We start from the raw sequence: 20,174 nt of genomic DNA, 5'->3' as shown, positions 1-20,174 counted from the left end.
AACCTTATTTTCTTAGTTCATTATAGAGTAGGTCTCTTGTGAGACGGTCTCACGAATCTTTATCTGTGAGACGGGTCAACCATACCGATATTCACACTAAAAAGTTAATACTCTTAGCATAAAAAATAATACTTTTTCATGGATGACCCAAATAAGATATCCGTCTCACACAAGTTTTTGTTATATATATATATATATATATACACACACACACAAAACTGAAATCAAACATCAATTTATTGGTCTAGCCATACCAAACTTTAATTAATTACAAATAGAACCTTATCTTCCNATATATATATATATATATATATATAGACACACACACACAAACAAAATAAAAACATATTAACTGAAAAGACTTAATTCGTAATTTTTCACGCAGTCACGAAGTATGTCACATTTTCTTCACTGTTATTATATTACATATTGTTATTATTATTTTTAAAAAGCTATTACATTATAGATACATAATTTCTGGCATGGTCACATCCATTTCACACGTGCAATAAACATCATGATTCAAACAAAGAAGTTTTGGAAGTGGGATTTGAATTTGTCCATGTCCGGAGGAGGCAATGAAACTAAGGCATTGATTCCATGGCTGTCAGGAAAAATCCAACAGATATCCTTCCTATGGCTGGCCACCGGGCAGCTGTATAATGGCTTCCCCCATGGATACTCCACCTGATCAAACCCTAATTTTAGCCATGAACTCACCATATACTCACCACATGGGAGTAATTTGTGTATCTCCATCGAATCTATGACAGATCTTGCGTACTCACTCGTCACTCTCGCCGGAGCTGCTGACACCATTTCCGCCAGATTTGAGAACGGCCCGTGTTCTATGTCTGAGCATTTTGCGGATGAATAAGCAAGCAGAACTGCGTTGCCACAGTATGGCAGAGGCAGAGGTGGGTTATTCAGCCTGGACCTTAAGTCCACCACGTTCAGCAAAGTGGACACTCTGTCTGATTCTTCTTTGTTGTGCTCCTGCATATACGATAAGGCTTTGCATCGCCACACGAGCGCCGCCACCACGACGAAACTGGAGATCTTCTTCTTTGTATCTTTTGTTGCCTTCTGTTTTAGATAGGTGATATCATTTGGTGTGAATTTCAAGATTATGTAGTCCAATGTTTCCCGTTTACAGTCGAAAACAGGTGGGCTGGAATCGGGGAGTTGAGGTTTGAAAAACTCTGGATGTGGATACTCAACAGTGGGCGGAGATCTGGCAGCAAGGAGGCGGCGGTCGAGGCATGGAGTGAAAGGGAAGGGCTTGTCTTCGTCCAATGCTTGGGAAGCTAGAATCTCACTGAAGGTTTTAGCACTTATTCCGTCATGCAGTATATGATTCACCGACATTCCAAATGCAAAACCTCCACACTTAAATGATGTTACCTGCAATTGCAATAAACTTCGTTATTTCATGCCTCTATTTTACATACATATATATATGTGATGCAGCTAGGTATATTTGTTAAGATTGAGATTTTGACTTAACTCATCTCTAAATGTTTTATTAAGGGGATTGTCCAAGTCCCCAGATATTTTATCTAACCGATTTTGGATAACTAACACACACTCTAACGCCCGTTTGCAAGACAATGTATGGCCCAATTATGGGTAGTTCAATACATTACAATTGAATATGACTTTGATATAATGTTAAGATTGAGATTTGGAATTAACCCAACTTCACAAGTTAGCTTAAAGAAGAAGATTGTCCAATTCATATATATAACTCCTAAAGATTTTATCCGACCAAAGTAAAACAAATAATTAACAATCTTCTTTTATTTGTCTCTCTCATCTCATATATAAATTATTTAATATTTATAAGGCAAAAAGTGGTTCCGGCAGAAGATTTATTTGGAAGGTACATATACCACTTGTAGTTTTTAGGAACAAATTAAATATATTTTATAATTTAAATTTGTTTCCTTGCGGATGTCTGTTGGCACCGCAGCTGAAAGGAAGTTTTGCTTGCATATAGTAACCTGAAAAATGCAGAGCGGTTGATCATCGTGATCATCAGCGGAAGACAGCACCAGATTCTTTAGAGAGTGGACAGCAAGTTGCTGGAATCCCAGATTGGGACAACCCAATTCGCCTATCTCTTCAAGTGAGTACTCAGAAGAGGCCACCACAAAGCCAGCCCCGGCCGAGTTGCACTCTATCTCCAGCCGCCCGGATTCCTGGTTCAGCTTCAGTCTTCCGGCCATGAAGTCGAAGAAGACGAGCACTTTTTCCAGCGCAGTTTTGAGTCTTTTGGCCACAGATTCGGGTGGGAACTTCGGGTCAGCGGAGAAAAAATTTGCTGTGGGGATTCTGTAATTCAGAATTTGATCTATGTTGGACAAGAAGATGGATTTTTTCTCAGCTGACTCTTGTGCTGGGAAAACCAGCGTGGATTCTTGGAATGTGACCTTAAGGTCTTGCATGGCAGAATTGGGCAAGATAATTGCCATGGCCTAGCTAGTCTTATTTCTTATTATTGTATATATGTTATCCCGATAACTTTTTTTGTATGAATAATGCGTTTAGAAATGTTATCAGCTACAGCTATTTATTGACAACTCCATGCAGGGTTGATTGTTGAATTTAACCAAAATGGAGCTCCCTCGATAGTGAAATCCCATTTTAGTAATATATTTCTACATTGCTTGCATGCCACAATAAAGTCCTTTTTTCCCCCCAAAAAAGAGAAAATTAAATTGTTTATTGTTTGGTTTTTTTAGGATTTGGTCACTTGTACTGTTGTGATCAAATTTCAGTTTTAGTTTCGCATATTCTGATTTTTGGTGATTTTAACATTTTTTTCATCGGAATTACATTAATGTCACATTAGCGTCATGTAAGAAAAATGAGTAAAATTGATTAAAAAAAGATAGAGGATTGAGATTGTAATTTGAAAACACAGATAATCAAGATTACAAATAGAAAAACTTATATGATCAAAAATACAATTTTCTTAAAAAAAAATGCATGTAGGTGTATGTATTATATAAAATAATATTTTTCATGTTAATTAAATCATGAACTGATCTTAAAAGGGGCCCTGCCTTCTTGAATAAATTTTTTAAAAAAAATTTATTTGAATATATGCATAGTTAAATGTTTAAAAAATTTATTTGAATATATGCATAGTTAAATGTGCAATTATGTATGACAAGTATACAAAACTAACTAGTTAAATGATTTCAATAAATTATACACTAATNAGCATAAAAAATAATAATTTTTCATGGATGACTCAAATAAGAGATCTGTTTAACAAAATACGACCCATGAGATCGTTTCATACAATTTTTTGCCTAATATAAAGTTACCAGGAAGGGAAAAAGTTTTAAAAAAACCCCTTGGACCATTTTCTTTCTTTGATTGATTGATTTATTTATTTTATACCAGATTAAATTTTTTTTCCCTATTCAAAAGAATTTCTCTTCTCATTTATCAAAATCTTTTCACAAGTTTTTTAATATTTATATATCTTTTCACAAATTCCATATCAAGACCGGAGTTCACATGTTCAATTCTTTACTAATATCGCTTGCTTGGTATTGTTTATTAGTCGACGTAATTTGTATGTTATTCTATTCAGTTCGAAAATTTATCCAGTGTACATATGAATAACGGCTTCATGTTCCCAAATTTTCAAGAGTGAGTCTCATGTGAGACCGTCTCACGGATCCTAATATGTGAGACGGGTCAACCCTACCCATATTCATGACAAAAAATAATACTCTTAGCATAAAAAGTAATACTTTTTTATGGATGATCCAAATAAATGATCCGTCTCACAAATACGACCTGTGAGACCGTCTCACACAAGTTTTTGCCAATTTTCAAAATTGAATAAGATAAAATGTTTATTCCCAATCTCCCTTAGTTTCTAAAAAAAATTGATTATTCAAGTGTGAGATGGATTTCTTATGCGATATAAGTAGCAATATTAAGTACTGATTAATGAATATAATGATATCTAATATTAAAATTTTACTTTCCATTTTACCTTTTTCCCGTCCGCTTCAAAAAAATTAGATTTTTTACTCCTAAATAAACAATAAAAGTGCATACTAATTATGAATTTTCTTTAAACAAGGAAATTAAATACCTGATGAAATTTAGTTTTTAAAGAGTGTAATTTTTATATTCTGGATTAAAAAAAACAATATTAATGGTAACTAACCATGTCCATATGTAATAAAAATAATAATAATAAACTTAATACATAATTCACCAAGTGCTGACGTCACAATATTGTATAGTGACATATACCTCTTTTAACAGGAGATAAACCTAAAGTTCGATCCTAACGATGGCTCCATCGCACTCTGTAATCTATACTTCTATATTATTATATATTAAGAATCTCCTTAATATAGACAAAATAGACATCAACTTTTGTTTCCCAATTTTGCCCTTATATAATTCTAATATTACACTTTTGTTTTTTTTTTTTTTAAAATTTAACAAACATTTATTTTTTTCTTTTGTTTTTTTTTATCTCAACAATTCAATTAATCCATCGATAATTTGTCAAATTTCACTTTAGCCCTTATATAATACCAATATCACACTTTTTTTTAAAAAATTTAACAAAAACTTTTTTTACTTTTTTTTTTAATTTCAACAATTCAAATAGCACTTTAATCCCTCGATAATTTGTCAAATTTCACTTTAGTCTCTCGATAATTATAAAAAAGATTGTACACACACGCTCCGCGTGTGCAGAGTAACTAATTTTTTTTTTAAAAAATGCTAACCGATAACCAATTTAAAAGGCAAAAAAATATTTGAAATATAATTATTTTAAAAATAACAATAAATTTAACAAAGAAGAGAAAAAGGGCCTGACTTAGACCAGCCCACATAATAGTGGGCCTGTCCAGGCTGAGATCGGAGGTTCATTGGGTTTAGATACACTGCAAGGTTTTGCACCGGGTCAGGTCCTGATGTGTTTTAAATGGGCCTCACCCTTGTTTGACATGTTTGCATGTTAACAATGATACAAATTAATAAAATCGAGTCACTCGAGTATTATTTAACAATACTAACTACTTGACACACGCGGTACGTGTGTATTGTTTTTTTTTTTTTTTTTATAATTATCGAGGATTAAAGTAAAATTTGAAAAATTATCGAGGGATTAAAGTGTTATTTTAATAGTTGTAATTTAATAAAATGTTTTTTGAAATTAAAAAAAATAAAAACAAAACTGTAATTGTGATATAAAATGAGGGCAAAATTAAAAAAAATAAAAAACAAACAAATTTTTTTTGTCTCTGTTAGAGAGATTCTTAATAGATAATAATAGATATATAACAGCAGTTTTGACTTTGGAGTTTGAAGCTTGAATTATTTTGTTCGATAATTTGATAATTTAATTGTTGTTCATGAATTTAATGTGTGAGGTAAGCTGTTTTCAATAGACGTGTTAGAATGACAGGAAAATATATTTAAAGTTAATTGTAACTTTTCAAGTTATTTCACCACAAATGGGTCGGCCTAGAATTTTCTCGGAGGAGAAAAAGAAAATATCTGATAATTGCGCAAATGGTTTCGAATAGATGTCTCTTTACCAATAATCAAGCAAGAAAGATGAAAAATGAGAGTAGTTTTCTTATGTGAGACAGTCGATCTAATATAGCAAATATTGAAATTCTTGATTTAGTATTTTTTTTATAATATGAAAACTTACAATTTTATTTTTCGATTTTCGCAAGAGTTGTACATATAACATTATTCTTTATCAATTACGCTGATCAAATAAATTGCAATAGGGCTAAGAATTTTCCAAATATTACAATAAAAGCATAAACAAAAACAATATATTATGAGTGAGCGACAATAATGGTCTTCCAAAGTTAGATTCATTCAAACAACAGAACCGCCGTTGATCCGAATGATTTGTCCATTAACCCACGCGCCACCGTCACTCACCAAAAACCCGACCAGCGGTGCCACGTCGGTCGCCTCGCCCAATCGACCCATCGGACAAGCGTCCACTAACCTCTGGACCATTTCTTCGCTCTTACCAGCAAAAAAAAGATCCGAAGCAACCGGCCCAGGAGCCACGCAGTTCACAGTGATCCCACTCCCTTTCAATTCCTTCGCCGCAATCTTCGTCATCGTCTCCACGGCGGCTTTTGAGGCGGCGTACGCCCCGTACCCTGGTATCAGTGAGCCCACGAGTGAAGATGTGATAAACACTATCCTCCCTCCGCCGCCGCGCGCCAGCCGCTTCGACGCCTCGCGGCAACAAAGGAACGAACCTTTGGTGTTCACGTGGAATGTCGTTTCCCAGACTTCGACGGTCGTATTGGCTATGGATGGGAACGTTGAATCTAAGGTTCCGGCGCAGTTCACCATGATGTGGGCCGGTGCGCCGAATTCTTGCTCTGCTCGATCGAAGAGATGCTGGACGTCCGTTTCGCTGGAGACGTCGGCTTTGACTGCTATGGCGACCGTCGATGCAGGCGATTTGGAGTTGAACTCTGCGGCTAAGAGATCGGCCTGGGTTGAGCTGGTAACGTAGTTGATGACGACCTTGGCACCGAGGGATCGAAGGTGAGTCGCGATTGCGCGTCCGATTCCTCGTGCAGCGCCGGTTATTATGGCTACTCGGCCGTTGAGTGGCGGAACATCGACGGCGGTGTTTGTTGCCATTGTCAATCGAGCAGTCTCGATGATTGTGAGTGGATGCACTGTATATATAGTTACATTCGGTGGGTGATGTCAGCCAATGCGTCAGCCAAAACTTGACTCATGTGGTAATCACAGACAACACCTATTATTTTATTTTGGAAAAAAACTTATTTCTTGTCGTTCACCCCTTTCCGCTACTGAGCCCTGCGAAAATTACCCAAGCCTTCATTCCAAGTAGAGATATAAATGATTCAAATGTTATTCTAAGCTAGATAAAAAGTTCGTTTGAGTTCGTTTGTTAATCATATCAAATTAAGCTCAAATTCGATTTCGAGCTCGAAAATTTAATCAAACAAAGCTCAAGCCTAAAGATATTCGACTCGTGAGCTCGCAAACATATTCAATAATAGGCTTGCTAACATGTTCGATAATAGGCTCGCGAGCTCGGCTCCTTTAGGTGGCTCGTAAACTCGAACTTGGCTAATTTGTTTAGTTGACAAATAAAAAGATTAGTACTAATGTCAATAGAAGGAATTGAACACAAAACATAGTTGGAAAAAAATGAATTTACGCAACATAGTCACAATTACATTTTTAATCTTAATAGCATATCATTATACTAAAATGTTCTTTAAAACACAATAAATTAACATAAATACACCAAATTATTCTTTTTTTAACAAAAAATTTACATTATCTAGTCATATACACGTTGAGTAATTTTACAAATTATTATACTAAAATATTATATTAAATTGAATATAATGAATTTATATGGATTAAAAACAAAATTTAAATTCTAGACATTTTTTTATGAGTTTATGATGGTTAACTAAAAATTTCGTTTACTATAAGTCTACGAAGGTTAATTAAAATTTTTACATACCACGAGAGATTATTTTAAAGTTTCATATTGACAACTTCAAATATATAAAAATCAATTTTTTAGCTCAAATTTGTTCCACGATCATAAAATTTCATCGTACAACAAAATAACACAGAAGTGTATCATTAAGCATGTAGGAATCCCAATTTATTTTTTAAGAACTTATTTGAATGTCACCAAATTATAATGGTGTATTTTATAGTATCTCAAAAATACCCTTATGTAACATAATATATATATATATATATATATATATATTAAATAATGTAAAATAATATTTATTTGTCTTGTTATTTAACTTCTATTAATATTTGATTTTCAGTAACACGTTATTCACTATTGAATTTTTGTATTTGTATGTAAAAGGAAAATTCGGAGCTTAAAGAGATTCATTTGACTAAAAATACTTGGAATCAACTATCAAGAGCTCTTATAAAGTTTTTTGTCGTTAAATTGGTGAAATTTATTTATTTTTTAATTTAAATTTATTATTTTCTTCTTGATTAAATGGATAACTCATTTTTTTTAAAAATATTGTTATTATTGACTTTGCACGGTAGTTGACTAGTTGTTATTGGAGATGATTTTGTAATTCCTGGTTCTAATGGCTTCTCTAACGTCTTCTCTACTTTCTCACCAGATGTAGTTGAAGTATTAAAGGAGTGAAAATTTATTGCAATGTTATTTATATGGTGATATCAATGTATGATGAATATTTTTTTATTTGAATGCTAGATGTATTATTTTGAAATGATCAATAATATACTGAGTTTATGTTTTTTTTAGTTGTTATTTTTGTCGTTTTGGTTATTTATAAATGAATTTACATATTTATGTCTTATTTAAAATTAGTTTATAGATATATTTAATTTTTAACAAACTCAAACTCGAGCTCAGTTGTATGCTTTACGAGCTCGAAAACTAGTCGAGCTCAAGTCAGACTTGTTAAACATGTAAACGAGCTATTAATGAATCAAGCTCGAGTCCGGCTTGACTAACATGTTAAACGAGCTTTTAACGAGTCGAGCTCGAGCTTTCTCGAGCTTAGTAATTTCAAGACAAATCAAGTTCGACCATGATAATAGAAGCTGAAATCGAGCTCGAGCATGATATAGAAACTAAAATCGAGCTCGAGCATGATAATAGTAGCTTTATATGAATAAAATATATGGCATTTATGCTCTCTTTGGCAGATGTTGAGAAGGCAAGATCCATTGCTAAGAGGTAAATGGTCAATATGTATTTCTATCTTATGCTAATGAACTTGATTTTTATAGGGTTTTTGGTTTGAGAAGCATTCTGCTCCCTGATATGAATTTACTTTTGTCATTGTTGATATGTAGTGAAAAATTAATGTATAGAATTTTGCTACTGACGATGCTTTATTGACATCTAGTTACTTATAAAATGTATAGATATGATGCTAAAACTGATGTTGGTACTTTATTAACATCTAGTTACTTATCTTTCAATTTTATCTGTGAGTACTCTTGTTTGATGGTCAATCTTTCCTTGCTTCACAAGGCAGACAGATATGAGCTAAGAGGGGATGTATACCCATTATTTTGAAGACTATTTTTTATTTATCTGCAGATAGAGTTTCTGTTGAGATAACCGTCGGTTTACTGCATATTGGAGCGGGCCGAGTTTTGTAGATTAGTTGCAATCACCGGCTACCATCTCATGGAATTATTGGAGCTAACTTTTACTGTTAATTGGAATGATTAATTCTTGGAAGCATAAGATCGACAATCCTCTCGGTGAAAATTTTGCTTAGCGTGTGTGAAATCAAAAATTTGTGAGATTATTGTAATTTTCATGTATTCGTTTATTATAAAAATATAAGTAATAAAATGAAATCTCATTTGGAGCCGAGGAAAATCCTAAACTAGTTCATATAAGTCGAGCACCAATATCGTCCATACATGGTATTCATGCGAGCGTTCCTCACAAGACATTGTCCCTAACACTAAAATACAGCTAATATTTCTTAACATTTTGAACAGAAAAATGGGAAAAATACATTTAGTTCAATGCATAATGTACTCGTTCAAGTAATCTGACAACTTGATTGATCATAACTGGCATAGACGTTCTCAAACTTGACATTACAGTACTTGGTGACGCAAGAGGCAAGGCCAACACAGCTTCTTGTTGCATCCTTGTTAGCTCCAGGAACTGACACAGAATGTCACCATCAAGGATCGTAGGTGTCCCAACCTATCAGCCAAACCAAAACACACCCAAAACAAAAAAAAAAAAAATAAAAAAAAAAAAAAAAAAAGAAAAAAAAAAAAAAAAAAAGAAAAAAATAAAAAAAAATAGAAAAAAAAAAAAAAATAAAAAAAAGCATAATGTACACATTCAAATAATCTGACAAATTGATTGATCATAACTGGCATAGACGTTCTCAAACTTGACATTACAGTACTTGGTGACGCAAGAGGCAAGGCCAACACAACTTCTTGTTACATCCTTGTTAGCTCCAGGAACTGACACAGAATGTCACCATCAAGGATCGTAGGTGTCCCAACCTATCCGCCAAAACACCCACACCCCCCCACACCACAAAAAAAAAAAAAAAAAAATAAAAAAAAACATAAAAAAAAAAAAAAAGAAAAAAAAAAAAAAAAAAAAAAAAAAAAAAAAAAAGAAAAGAAAATCAGTCGGTTTCAGTCCCTCACATATACACGTGCACGAAGACAGCACAAGATGAATTAAGTTCACAGGGGCTCACCAGATTTTCACGTCTTCGATACTCACTGTGGTCATTTCCTAAAATAGGAGCAGTAAGCGGGTGAATCACCAGCTTAGATTGAACTTCTTCCAGCAACGCACATTCCTCCCTGCAACGAACATGTTCATGTAAACAACAGGTCAACAACCCATAAATAATTCCAACGAATTAACATGATAGCCTCGAAATAATAGAGCACGGAGCCATATTTTATACTATATTACAGACTATAACCATATTTTATAAGGAAATATAGTACTCTTTAAAATCTAACAGTGATGCACACACCCGTAAATATTTAATAAGCCAATTTCAGATTGCTATATCCATGTTTGACAGTAAAGAAAATAACAAGAAAAAAAATAGAGGAGAGTAAGGAAGATGCTTGAACTAGAAAAGAAAAAAACGAAAAAAAAACGAGATGAACAGATAGATAACATACATTGTAAAGGGAATGAAGATTATTATGCTGCCCAACAGAGTAGATGCCATGATACAGTTATGTGACAGATTAACAACATTACTAGCAGCATCACAGTCCTTCGTAGGGTCATCTGCTGGGAGTTTGTACGAAAATGATCCCTGCAGAGGTTATAAAAATGACAAATCACATATAAGAAATAATGACGTAAAGAACTATATGTTGTAGGTCCTATTGATGTCTAGAGAACAAAATTGTTCTTCTTAAAAGAAAAACACCTTTATCAAAGTTTTGGTGGGGTCTGTATGTATATTAGGCACGGCCCCACCTTTAGATTGTTAAAATTGAACTAAGGAGGATAAGTCATCAAGTATAACATAGATTCCATCAAAGCTAGAAAAATACAAATTCCAATTCAAGGTCCTATCGCAAAAACTAGTTAGGGACCATGAAAAAAACTTGCCACACGAAGGAGTTCCTAAAAGGATCTGAGAAAATATTTCATCAGACAGACCAGAGATTTGGCCCACCGCCCTAGAACAGGATTTGACAAACTTGAATTTCTAAGAGGACAAGTGTGATCTGCACTTCAAACTGACAGGTTACAAGCCAGGCTTCATCAGGTCGGTTTTACAAGATCAAACTCAGTTTTCAGATTTTGCTTATGCCCTTGCAGTCACGGATAATTTAAAACAGTCATTAAGTCAATTAAGAATCACAAGGCCTGAAAATGGTAAATTCACACGGTTGGTTTTCAAGGCGAATCTGAATAAATTCCATCCAGTCCATCCAGCTTATGGACAAATTCTTCCATGTGAATCAGCTCATAATAAGTAATTAATTTATACCGAGTTAAAAATTACAAAAATTGCAGGATACCAAAATCTTCAAGAAGTACAGTATCTCATTGGACTTTCTAGCATTCAACAAACATACCTATGGCTGGCCTCAGTACAATTACTAATTCAAATTCAGAAAAATAATAAGAAAAGCAAGAACTGTATTTTAGTACGACCCTTAATTCACTCACATGCTGAACACATTTTACTTTCTACCATATTCTGGTACTTCGTGGCATTTCATAAAACACAAGGAAACAGAGACATGCATTGTCTAATCCCTGTTATTTAATAAGCATGTTCGCATCCAAGCTATCAGAAACTATTGGCTGTTAATAAAATTTTACCTTCCTCATACTCGTGGAAATCTCCCCCATATAGTAAGAACAACTAACCGTCAAGTTCCACTCTGGACTTGCATCATCTGTAACAGGAAGTTGATCAAATTCATTTGATCAAAAGATATATATTTTGTTTCGTTATGGGCTACACAATAGTCAGAAATGGAAATCATAATGTCTTGAACACACACACATAGCTGTGTGGTTGTGTGAGCGTTGAAAATCCACCCTAAGTCAGCAAACATCAAACTCAAGGAAGAACTTATTTAATACTGCATTTTTAACAATTCTGAAGTCCTATAGTTGGATAATCAAGTAAAGGGTAATGCACTTTTCAGAAGCAGATGCTCATAATTTAAAACAATTCCAAAAGGTCTTGGATAGGATAGCATAGATTTTCAGTATGCTACCAAAATGTACTAGAAACAGGAAAAATTTTTAGAAATCAAAGAATATATTCTGGCATTGGATATGATATCATTAAAAAATAAGACGTATCTTTGGTATTTTTTATTGTAATTTTAGTATAGGAAAGATTTCCTATCATATTTAGGAGGAGATATTTTCACCTATATAAAGTAGTGTTTGAATTCTAAATCAAGACACACACACACACACAACGAAGTTTAATAACTCTTCAGTTTACCTTCTAAATGATTTGCACATGACACGACAGCAATACTCCCCTTGCGATCTGAAACAACAGCAGTATCTACATCCGTAAGCATGCAGTCACCGACTAGCCGTTGGACAGGATCACAGTATACTTGATCCAGTTTTCTGGAATCCTGGATTCAAACAGTAAATGATAGTTTATGGTAATTCAACCAAATACTTAATAATATATTTCGATACTACCATCTCTAGTATTTAAGCTTTTTTTTCCATCTTGAAACAACACACACTTCTGGTGAAATGTTCAGATCAGAGAAAATGAACAGGTTACTACGCATAATACAAACAGCATAGTTGCTGACCTCATGGTACAAAAAGAAAAGAATACCATCACGACAATCCCCAACAGCAATCCTGGTGAAATGTGCAGTTAAAGTCACGATTGTAAAACGCGTTCTTCCAACAGCCAATCTCCTGACCCTCTGAGAGTTATCGTTTGGAAAACTGCAAACATAAAACTGAAAACAAAAATAGCACTCTTTAGAAGATCCCCAACAGTCTTCACCAAAGTTTCCTGTAGCAGAATAAAGAATTTCCCGACTTACAGAACTACCGGCAGAAGCCAAGAAATACCGATCAAGGTAAGGGCACACAGCAAGGACCATCCCAGGCCAAATGGTTGAATAAGCTAATCGCAATTTCCATGCTTCAGTTTCTTCAAGTTGGATTCCATCACAGCTATTATCTTCCAGGCTGCTGCAGAGACTACTGCTTGAAAGCTGTTCTGCAGCACAACCACCAATGTCGCAGAAAGATGGATTTTGATACGACGATGGACCAGTCTTGGAACATAGTGTGGCAGAACCACAGTCAGAATATTGCATACGTTCAAGGCAAAGAACCAACAAACGACCTTTTGTACTGTAAAAAACACACCACAGTTACATTCAGCATGTATATAAATCAAAAGAACTCCAATAAAATCTACTAATTAAAACCAAAATCAATACACCCTAAGTAACAGTAATATGAAAACTTCCTGGAAAATGCATTAAAGCCCTCCACAAGGTAGATAACTAACCTTTCAGCTTCACCACTAGGTATTATGGCTGGACCAGCAGATAGGCTCGTCCCAACCACCAGCACATGCTCATTTCCAACTTTCACAAGATTCATGCACTTCCCTGTCTCCCCAAATTCAAATTTGAAAGATGAAAATAAACTGCCCGTCACTGGATCCACATAGCAGATGTCAGATGAAAATGAATCATTATCCAAATCCGTCCTCATGACAAGCAATAACTTGCTTTCATTGTGATATAACACTTTTCTAGGCGTGCCCCCAAGATGAAATTTCTGAACATTAAGCCTCTTACTTGGCACCATTTCCACCTATGACACAATTAGGAAGTATCCTGATGTCAAAAGCAATTAGAATAAATTTCTAGGCATCTCAAGAGTCAAGTCATTATGAGCAGAAAGTTGCAAAGGCTGACATAATACCCTTCATTTCTCTCTAATAATGTCATATAGTTTCGGTAAACACTAAATACGTGCATTCTGAAAATAGAAGGTGCGTGACCATGAGACTTCTTGAGGGTGAATACCTTAGATGTTTATTTCAAAGGTTGAGGGGGTAATGGGGAAGACCTAACTGATCTCCCACGAAGGATTTTCTTTTTATAATTTTTAGTGAATTACCTAGAAAGTAGGTCAATGCAGGCTTTATCAAAAAATAGTGCTTCAGTCATTTCAAGCAAACATGTTCATTGGATTTACAAGCTATCTGTGTGAGAATGTGACTATTTTGCCACCAGGCAGTGTTCTACAAAAGATCTGAGCTTTATAAAATTTTCTCCAACTGTACAGATTTACAACAACCAATTACACAAGATGGTTGTAGTTCAGTGCTATATCCAGAATTCTTGTAGAACATTTTTTTGACACAAACTAATACAACCACAATTTAATTCATTATGTTTTCATGTTTGATATTATTCTCACGTATTACATTAACTGCTTGTACTAGATCCAACATAGAGCCAAAAATATAGGATTTGATAGCAAAACAGAGTAGAACAGTGAAAAAATTGGTACCAAATTAAGGGACTCAATTCAACCACCTCAACACATTTCCCTTCAAGATGGAGGATACCTATGGTAGTTCTACGCTTCAATTGCGATTTTCACAAAAACCAAAGAAATCGTAATTCAAATTTCCATCAAGTAATTTCTGACTCATGATGTGTTGTACAGAGAATGGGGTCATTTACCAATGGAAGGTTAAGAATTGAGATGACCATTATTATATGGCAAAAGTAATATTCTTAAAATCTATTTCATGTCCATCTCAATTATTTCATATAATTATGTATGTATGCTCTCAATACAGAGAAAGATACGCCCACAAAGAGGCCATTCGGCTTTAGCACCAATTTTGGAAAATAAAATTCAAAAGCATTTCAAAAGGGGAAAAGTTGAAGCAGAGGCAGAATCAATCAACATCAAGTATAGACTTATTTTACCAGATGAAGACTGTTCTCCGCAACAAATAAAATTCCTCTAGGGCATTCCACTGAACACACGGGAGAGACATGAGTGGAAGGTTGAAAGGAGATGGAGGTATACGAGAGGCTCTGTCTTGCAGTATGCACTAACCAAGGCCTATCACTGAGAGCAATTATATCAGCATCAAGGGAATCACCCAAGGAAACCAAGAAAACAGGCGTAATACCAATACGACGCACAGAAATCAGCTGAAGATTAATTGGAAACTCTCCTTTAGCCTTTCCAGATGCATTGGAAATGGATATTGGTAGTACTTTATGATTTGGAGATGTAGACTTCCATGTGGCCTGAGTATTCATCATACAAGAACCAACAGCAGACTGCTGACAAGAAGACCTAGCTGATGATAGTGTAGAAGTAACAGGCCACTCGAACCTAAGAAGCATCCCATTCCTTAATCCCGAAAGAACATACAGACGATCAACAAAGACAAGCCTTACATCTTGAGGAACACAACCTCTAATAGCAGCTCCCATGGTGTTCGTTAATGAAATAAACCCTATAGCAAAAATTTGCAGCCCCTTGTCGCATGTAAAGGATACAACTTCTACTGAAGGCTTATGAGTACCGATAACAAACATGTAGTCATTATTTCCATTTGTAAGAGGTGCCATATGGTGGTTATCTCCATAATTTAGTAATGATTTATTCTGCTCAAGATGCTTTTGAGGTATGGAAAAACAAGACACTTCATTCTGCAATTTCACGCACTGAATCTCATATACTTCGTAATGACGTGTCAATGAAGCTCTAATACCAAGGATGAATAAGAAGCACGGACTGGAAGTTGCTACAAGGATTATACCATCTCCAACAGCTCCAAGACTTATGGACATATTATCGGGGAACCATGAAGTCCAAATCGGAGATACAAGAGTAATACCTTTTCTATGTACAGCTCCACTAGGCAAACATAGTCTGACTCCATATTGGTGGATCTGGACCATCACCCCATCGGCCACAAGACCACAAGCCAAAGTACAGACATCAGGCTGAAAACCAACAGAATCAGTTACATCAGAAAAACTAATCCCAACAGAGAGCACCCTGGTTTCTTCAACAAATGACAGTACAAGAAAAGAATGATAGGGATCAGATGCTTCCATTTTTAATGTCCAAGTACCAGTAATACCCTCATAAATAGGAGCAGTTTTTAACGATTTTTCCACACTGATACCACTTCGAATGATTCGTAAAGATCCTTCAGGAGCCATCCCAGAGCAGGCGAACATTTGATCGGATTTCTCTTCAGGATAATCAACAAATGCCATATCCCAGATCGGGGCAATATTCTGAATCGGACTTCTGTGGCACAATAACCCCTCTTCAAATTTTAATACCATTCCGTCAGTCATGTCAACAATGGTTGCCACAAATCCACCTTCAAGCCATAAAAGAGCTTTAGATGGTAAATCTCTGAAAAGAGAAGCAGATAGATTCACTCTGATGCCATCAGACTCAAAAAGAACTTCCATTGCATATATATCTCCAGAATCTGCACTAAAAATTATCCTGGGAATATATGAGTCACCAGGTTCCCAACTCCACGAGCAGACATAATTGAAACCAGGTTTAACGCTACTGTAATCATCGATGTTCATCGGGTCATCATATTTATTTATGTCACTAAGCTCCAACAACGCAGACGCAGCAACGCTACACATACATTCTTCATCCATAGTATCTGGTATTCCAACATGTTCATATTTATTTTCCTCAAATGAAGTAAAATTCAAACTTGTTCTATAAACACAAGAAGGATTATGAGCATTCCTAAAATCCATAAGGACAACATCACCATCCCTAAACAGGAAGGCATATCCATGAACATGAGGAACTTCAACAATATGATGTGCTAAGGGTCCAGCTTCAGCAAACTTATATAATACGTGGATTGCTTGTTCCTCAATGTTCCATTCCAACAAAAGAAGTTCATTCTGATAAAAAGACCCCCCCCTGTAGAACAAAAAGAAAACTTCTAAGAATGGTAAATGAATATGTTTTATTTCTCGATTACAGCCAAAGCACCAAAATAAATCACTAGGAGCAAAGATAAAATTAAATGATAGGAAAGTAATTCCCAATCTCAAAGCTAAGACATAAAACATTCCTATTTAAAAGAATGGCCAAAACTGGCTTATATTCCTTCCCGGGCTGAGAGTTTTCTTTTGAGATGAAGCACATGCTCCATATAGTTCCAGAGATATTAGTAGATCCTCTATCAGTTTGCAGAAGTTCATCTTTTTCAGGAGGACAAGAGATTCTCTAAAATTAGTAAAACAGAAAAAAGAAAAGGTTAGAATATTTTGTAGCATTTACTGAACGAACTAAGAGGACAGCACCAATACAAAATCAATGGTGGTCGAGTATATGCTCAATCCCAACCTTATCAATGATTTGACCATTGGAGGAAAATGAAAGCGAGAAAATAACCAACTGGTCCTCATACGCACCGGCAGCAACAAAGCAACCGCTGTATAGGGCAAAGCATTAAACAACCTACATGAATAGCAATTCTAAAAGCTCTGAGTGGAAACTGATGTAGCTGTTTATCGTTGGAAAAACTCAAGTATGAACAATAGTAGCCAGGTACTAAATCACCTGGAATCAACAGTCAACATCCTTCCAACTTCATGTCTCGAGTTTCCAGGAGCAGAAAGTTGTAAATGAGTGAATGGGAAAAACCTGCAAGATTTAAAGAATAAATAAGTAAGCAACCACTCTCACACGACTATTTTGTGAAATAAGCCTGAAGCTTCAAAATAGGAAAAATGATTTCAAGAAAAAGATAGCAATAAAATATCACCGAATAGAACCTGTGCATTTCATTGCAAAAGGAAAGAAACGACAGCTTCCCTGAATCAGAAATGACAAGCAATATATCCTTCCCTAGTAACTACCAAACAATCAAGCAATTAATCCTTAACAATTTCCAAGAAAAAAAAATTGGTAAAAAAAAAATTAGCAAAAAAACCTTGGAACTCTGTGCTTGAAATCTCTCATTCCAAGGAAGAACTGCAATATCTTTTATCGTACCAAACACAGGTTGTTCGGTGATAGATTGCATAACGCCATCTTCATCGATTATCGCAAGTTCTATTGATGTCTCCTGAAACAAGGTTTGGAAGAAAGTGAGATTTTTATGGCAACATCTCTGAACGACTTAGTCCAGCTCAATAGGAGTTATTAATTAAGGTTCATAAATGACTTGAATTCCTGTAAGGCAATTTTGTGATTCAGTCATCTCATGCTGTGTATGGTATATGCTGACATGCATATTTTTTGGACATAGTCACCAAGAAATAGAATCCAGTCACTGATACAAAAAAATACAACATACATTGTTTGCCTAAGAAAAACCGCTCAAAAATCACTCAATTTTTTTTTTCCAGAAAAGCAGTTCATTCGGTCAGTTCATGAGCATCGTTACTGTTTCGGACCAAAACAATAGGGTCCTTTGGACTTAATCAATCACCAGTCACCCGTGGGAAAAAAAAGACGATGATTCCATGAAAATCAATCACAAATTACGAAACAAATGACTGAACCTAGTCACGTACAAAAACACAAACGCAGCTCGACGGCGACTAAGGCTAAAATGCTTACCTCGAATTTCTGATATGCAATCAAAAGAACACTCAAGAAAATAAAATTCACATAGGAACATAAGAAAAACCTTGCCGAAGACGACGTCGTAGGAGGCGGGGGAGCGGAAGTGACCACGTACAGCTTGAAGAACGACGCTGCCTCTGAGTACTGTCTTAGCCAAATAACAATCGCTGGCGTTGTTGCAGGAGGCCGATCGCGAGTTACGGTGGGCGTTTTGCCTTGCTGATGACGATGAAGAGGAAGATTCATATTCCGAAACCGCCATTTTTATCTCCGAAAGAAGGATTGGATTTGATTGATTGGGAGAAATTAATTTGTGAATCAAATCATTAGTTATGTCCCTCTATGAAGATGGGGAGTGACAACAGCAGAGAGCGAGGGAAAACTACTGGCAGTTAGCAAAATAAGTCCGGCAAACATTTTTTTTAAAAAAAAAAACATTTGAAGAGTGTCATTTATTAAAAATAAAGTTAAATTTCTCCATTTTCAGGTCCCGATCAAAATATGATATTATTATATGATATTTAAATATATAATATTTTAAATTTGACACTGATATATATTTTTGAGTACTCAAAACATGTATAATAAATATTTGTATTAATTATATGTATTTTCTCATAATAAAATCGATACAAAAAATTGAAAATATAATACTAATATATGATATTGAATTACAAAATATTTTTTATCTGGTACCTATATATGATTTTGAGTATACAGACATGTATGACAAATATTTGTATTAATGACTCATATCTTTTTCGGATGAAATAGGCATAAAACATTAAAAATGTGGTACTAATATATGATATTTCAGTGTCAATTATTTCAAATATGATATTAATATATGATATTTGATCACACAAACAAGTATAACAAATGTTGATATTAATATAGTTGTTCCAATTTTATATTAAAATTTTAATCTTTTGTATTTGATCTAAAACAATTATTATTCAAATATCATATATTCCTTCGGATTTTCAAAATTTTGTATCAAATTTTATCCGAAAAACACATGTGGTCCAAGGAGTGCATAAATATTTTTTTTTGCATGAATGACATCATAATTTTTTGTTGGTTTTACAAAAACTAAACACAAATACAAATATGCGGGTGAGGATTTAAAAACAAGTCTCCCATGGAAGTTCTAGTATGTAGTATGTACCAATGATATGATTGGTCGAAATCCCATGCCTACTCTCAAATTACATCAAATCATAGACAAAATACTATTTAAATATCATTCCAAATAATATAATTCGTCTAAACATCTTTTATAAGCACAGTAGTTATGAATTTTTTTTATGAAAGTTTGATCGGTGATTATAAGTTCCATCACAATTAATTTCTTCTTTTTCCGATGTCTTACAAATAAATTAAAAGTAAAAAATTATGGAGACATATTTGTTTGATTGTTCCTAACGAACTAATTCTACGAGTGACTCGAAAAATAATAATAAAAAACTCAGACTCGATTCCAATCGATTTACATCTCTAA

At 34.6% G+C, this 20,174-nt stretch overlaps 3 protein-coding genes across 4 annotated transcripts; all 3 read right to left on the bottom strand.

Moving 5' to 3' along the window:
- Positions 1-363: 363 nt before the first annotated feature.
- Positions 364-2,533, bottom strand: LOC140963656 (acyltransferase GLAUCE-like). The gene is made up of 2 exons (XM_073423056.1): positions 2,004-2,533; positions 364-1,404 (listed from the first exon to the last, which is right to left on the bottom strand). The coding sequence occupies exons 1-2, from the start codon at positions 2,472-2,474 to the stop codon at positions 523-525; spliced, it is 1,353 nt and encodes a 450-aa protein (XP_073279157.1). The 5' UTR covers positions 2,475-2,533; the 3' UTR covers positions 364-522.
- Positions 2,534-5,823: 3,290 nt separating this feature from the next.
- Positions 5,824-6,816, bottom strand: LOC140962360 (NADPH-dependent aldehyde reductase-like protein, chloroplastic). Its single transcript, XM_073421227.1, has one exon. It carries the CDS (start codon positions 6,673-6,675, stop codon positions 5,884-5,886), a length of 792 nt encoding a protein of 263 aa, XP_073277328.1. The 5' UTR covers positions 6,676-6,816; the 3' UTR covers positions 5,824-5,883.
- A 2,203-nt stretch (positions 6,817-9,019) lies between these two features.
- On the bottom strand, positions 9,020-19,072 carry LOC140962942 (spliceosome-associated protein 130 A-like). Of its 2 annotated transcripts, XM_073422072.1 has the most exons (15): positions 18,738-19,072; positions 18,036-18,170; positions 17,878-17,957; positions 17,663-17,746; positions 17,447-17,534; positions 17,164-17,326; positions 15,019-17,015; positions 13,575-13,885; positions 13,099-13,414; positions 12,856-13,011; positions 12,525-12,666; positions 11,885-11,961; positions 10,720-10,859; positions 10,278-10,386; positions 9,020-9,760 (listed from the first exon to the last, which is right to left on the bottom strand). In XM_073422072.1, the coding sequence occupies exons 1-15, from the start codon at positions 18,933-18,935 to the stop codon at positions 9,566-9,568; spliced, it is 4,191 nt and encodes a 1,396-aa protein (XP_073278173.1). In that variant the 5' UTR covers positions 18,936-19,072; the 3' UTR covers positions 9,020-9,565. The 2 variants fall into 2 exon arrangements, with proteins under 2 accessions (XP_073278173.1, XP_073278172.1); XM_073422071.1 differs by lacking the exons at positions 9,020-9,760; positions 17,447-17,534; positions 17,663-17,746; ... (1 more) ...; positions 18,036-18,170; positions 18,738-19,072 and adding an exon at positions 9,893-10,074 and having other exon boundaries at positions 15,019-17,310.
- Between the last annotated feature and the right edge of the window lie 1,102 nt (positions 19,073-20,174).

This window comes from Primulina huaijiensis, chromosome 17 (genome assembly GCF_012295235.1).
Source record: "Primulina huaijiensis isolate GDHJ02 chromosome 17, ASM1229523v2, whole genome shotgun sequence".
NCBI classification, from domain to species: Eukaryota; Viridiplantae; Streptophyta; class Magnoliopsida; order Lamiales; family Gesneriaceae; genus Primulina; species Primulina huaijiensis.
This window is presented reverse-complemented; position numbering and strand designations above follow the sequence as displayed.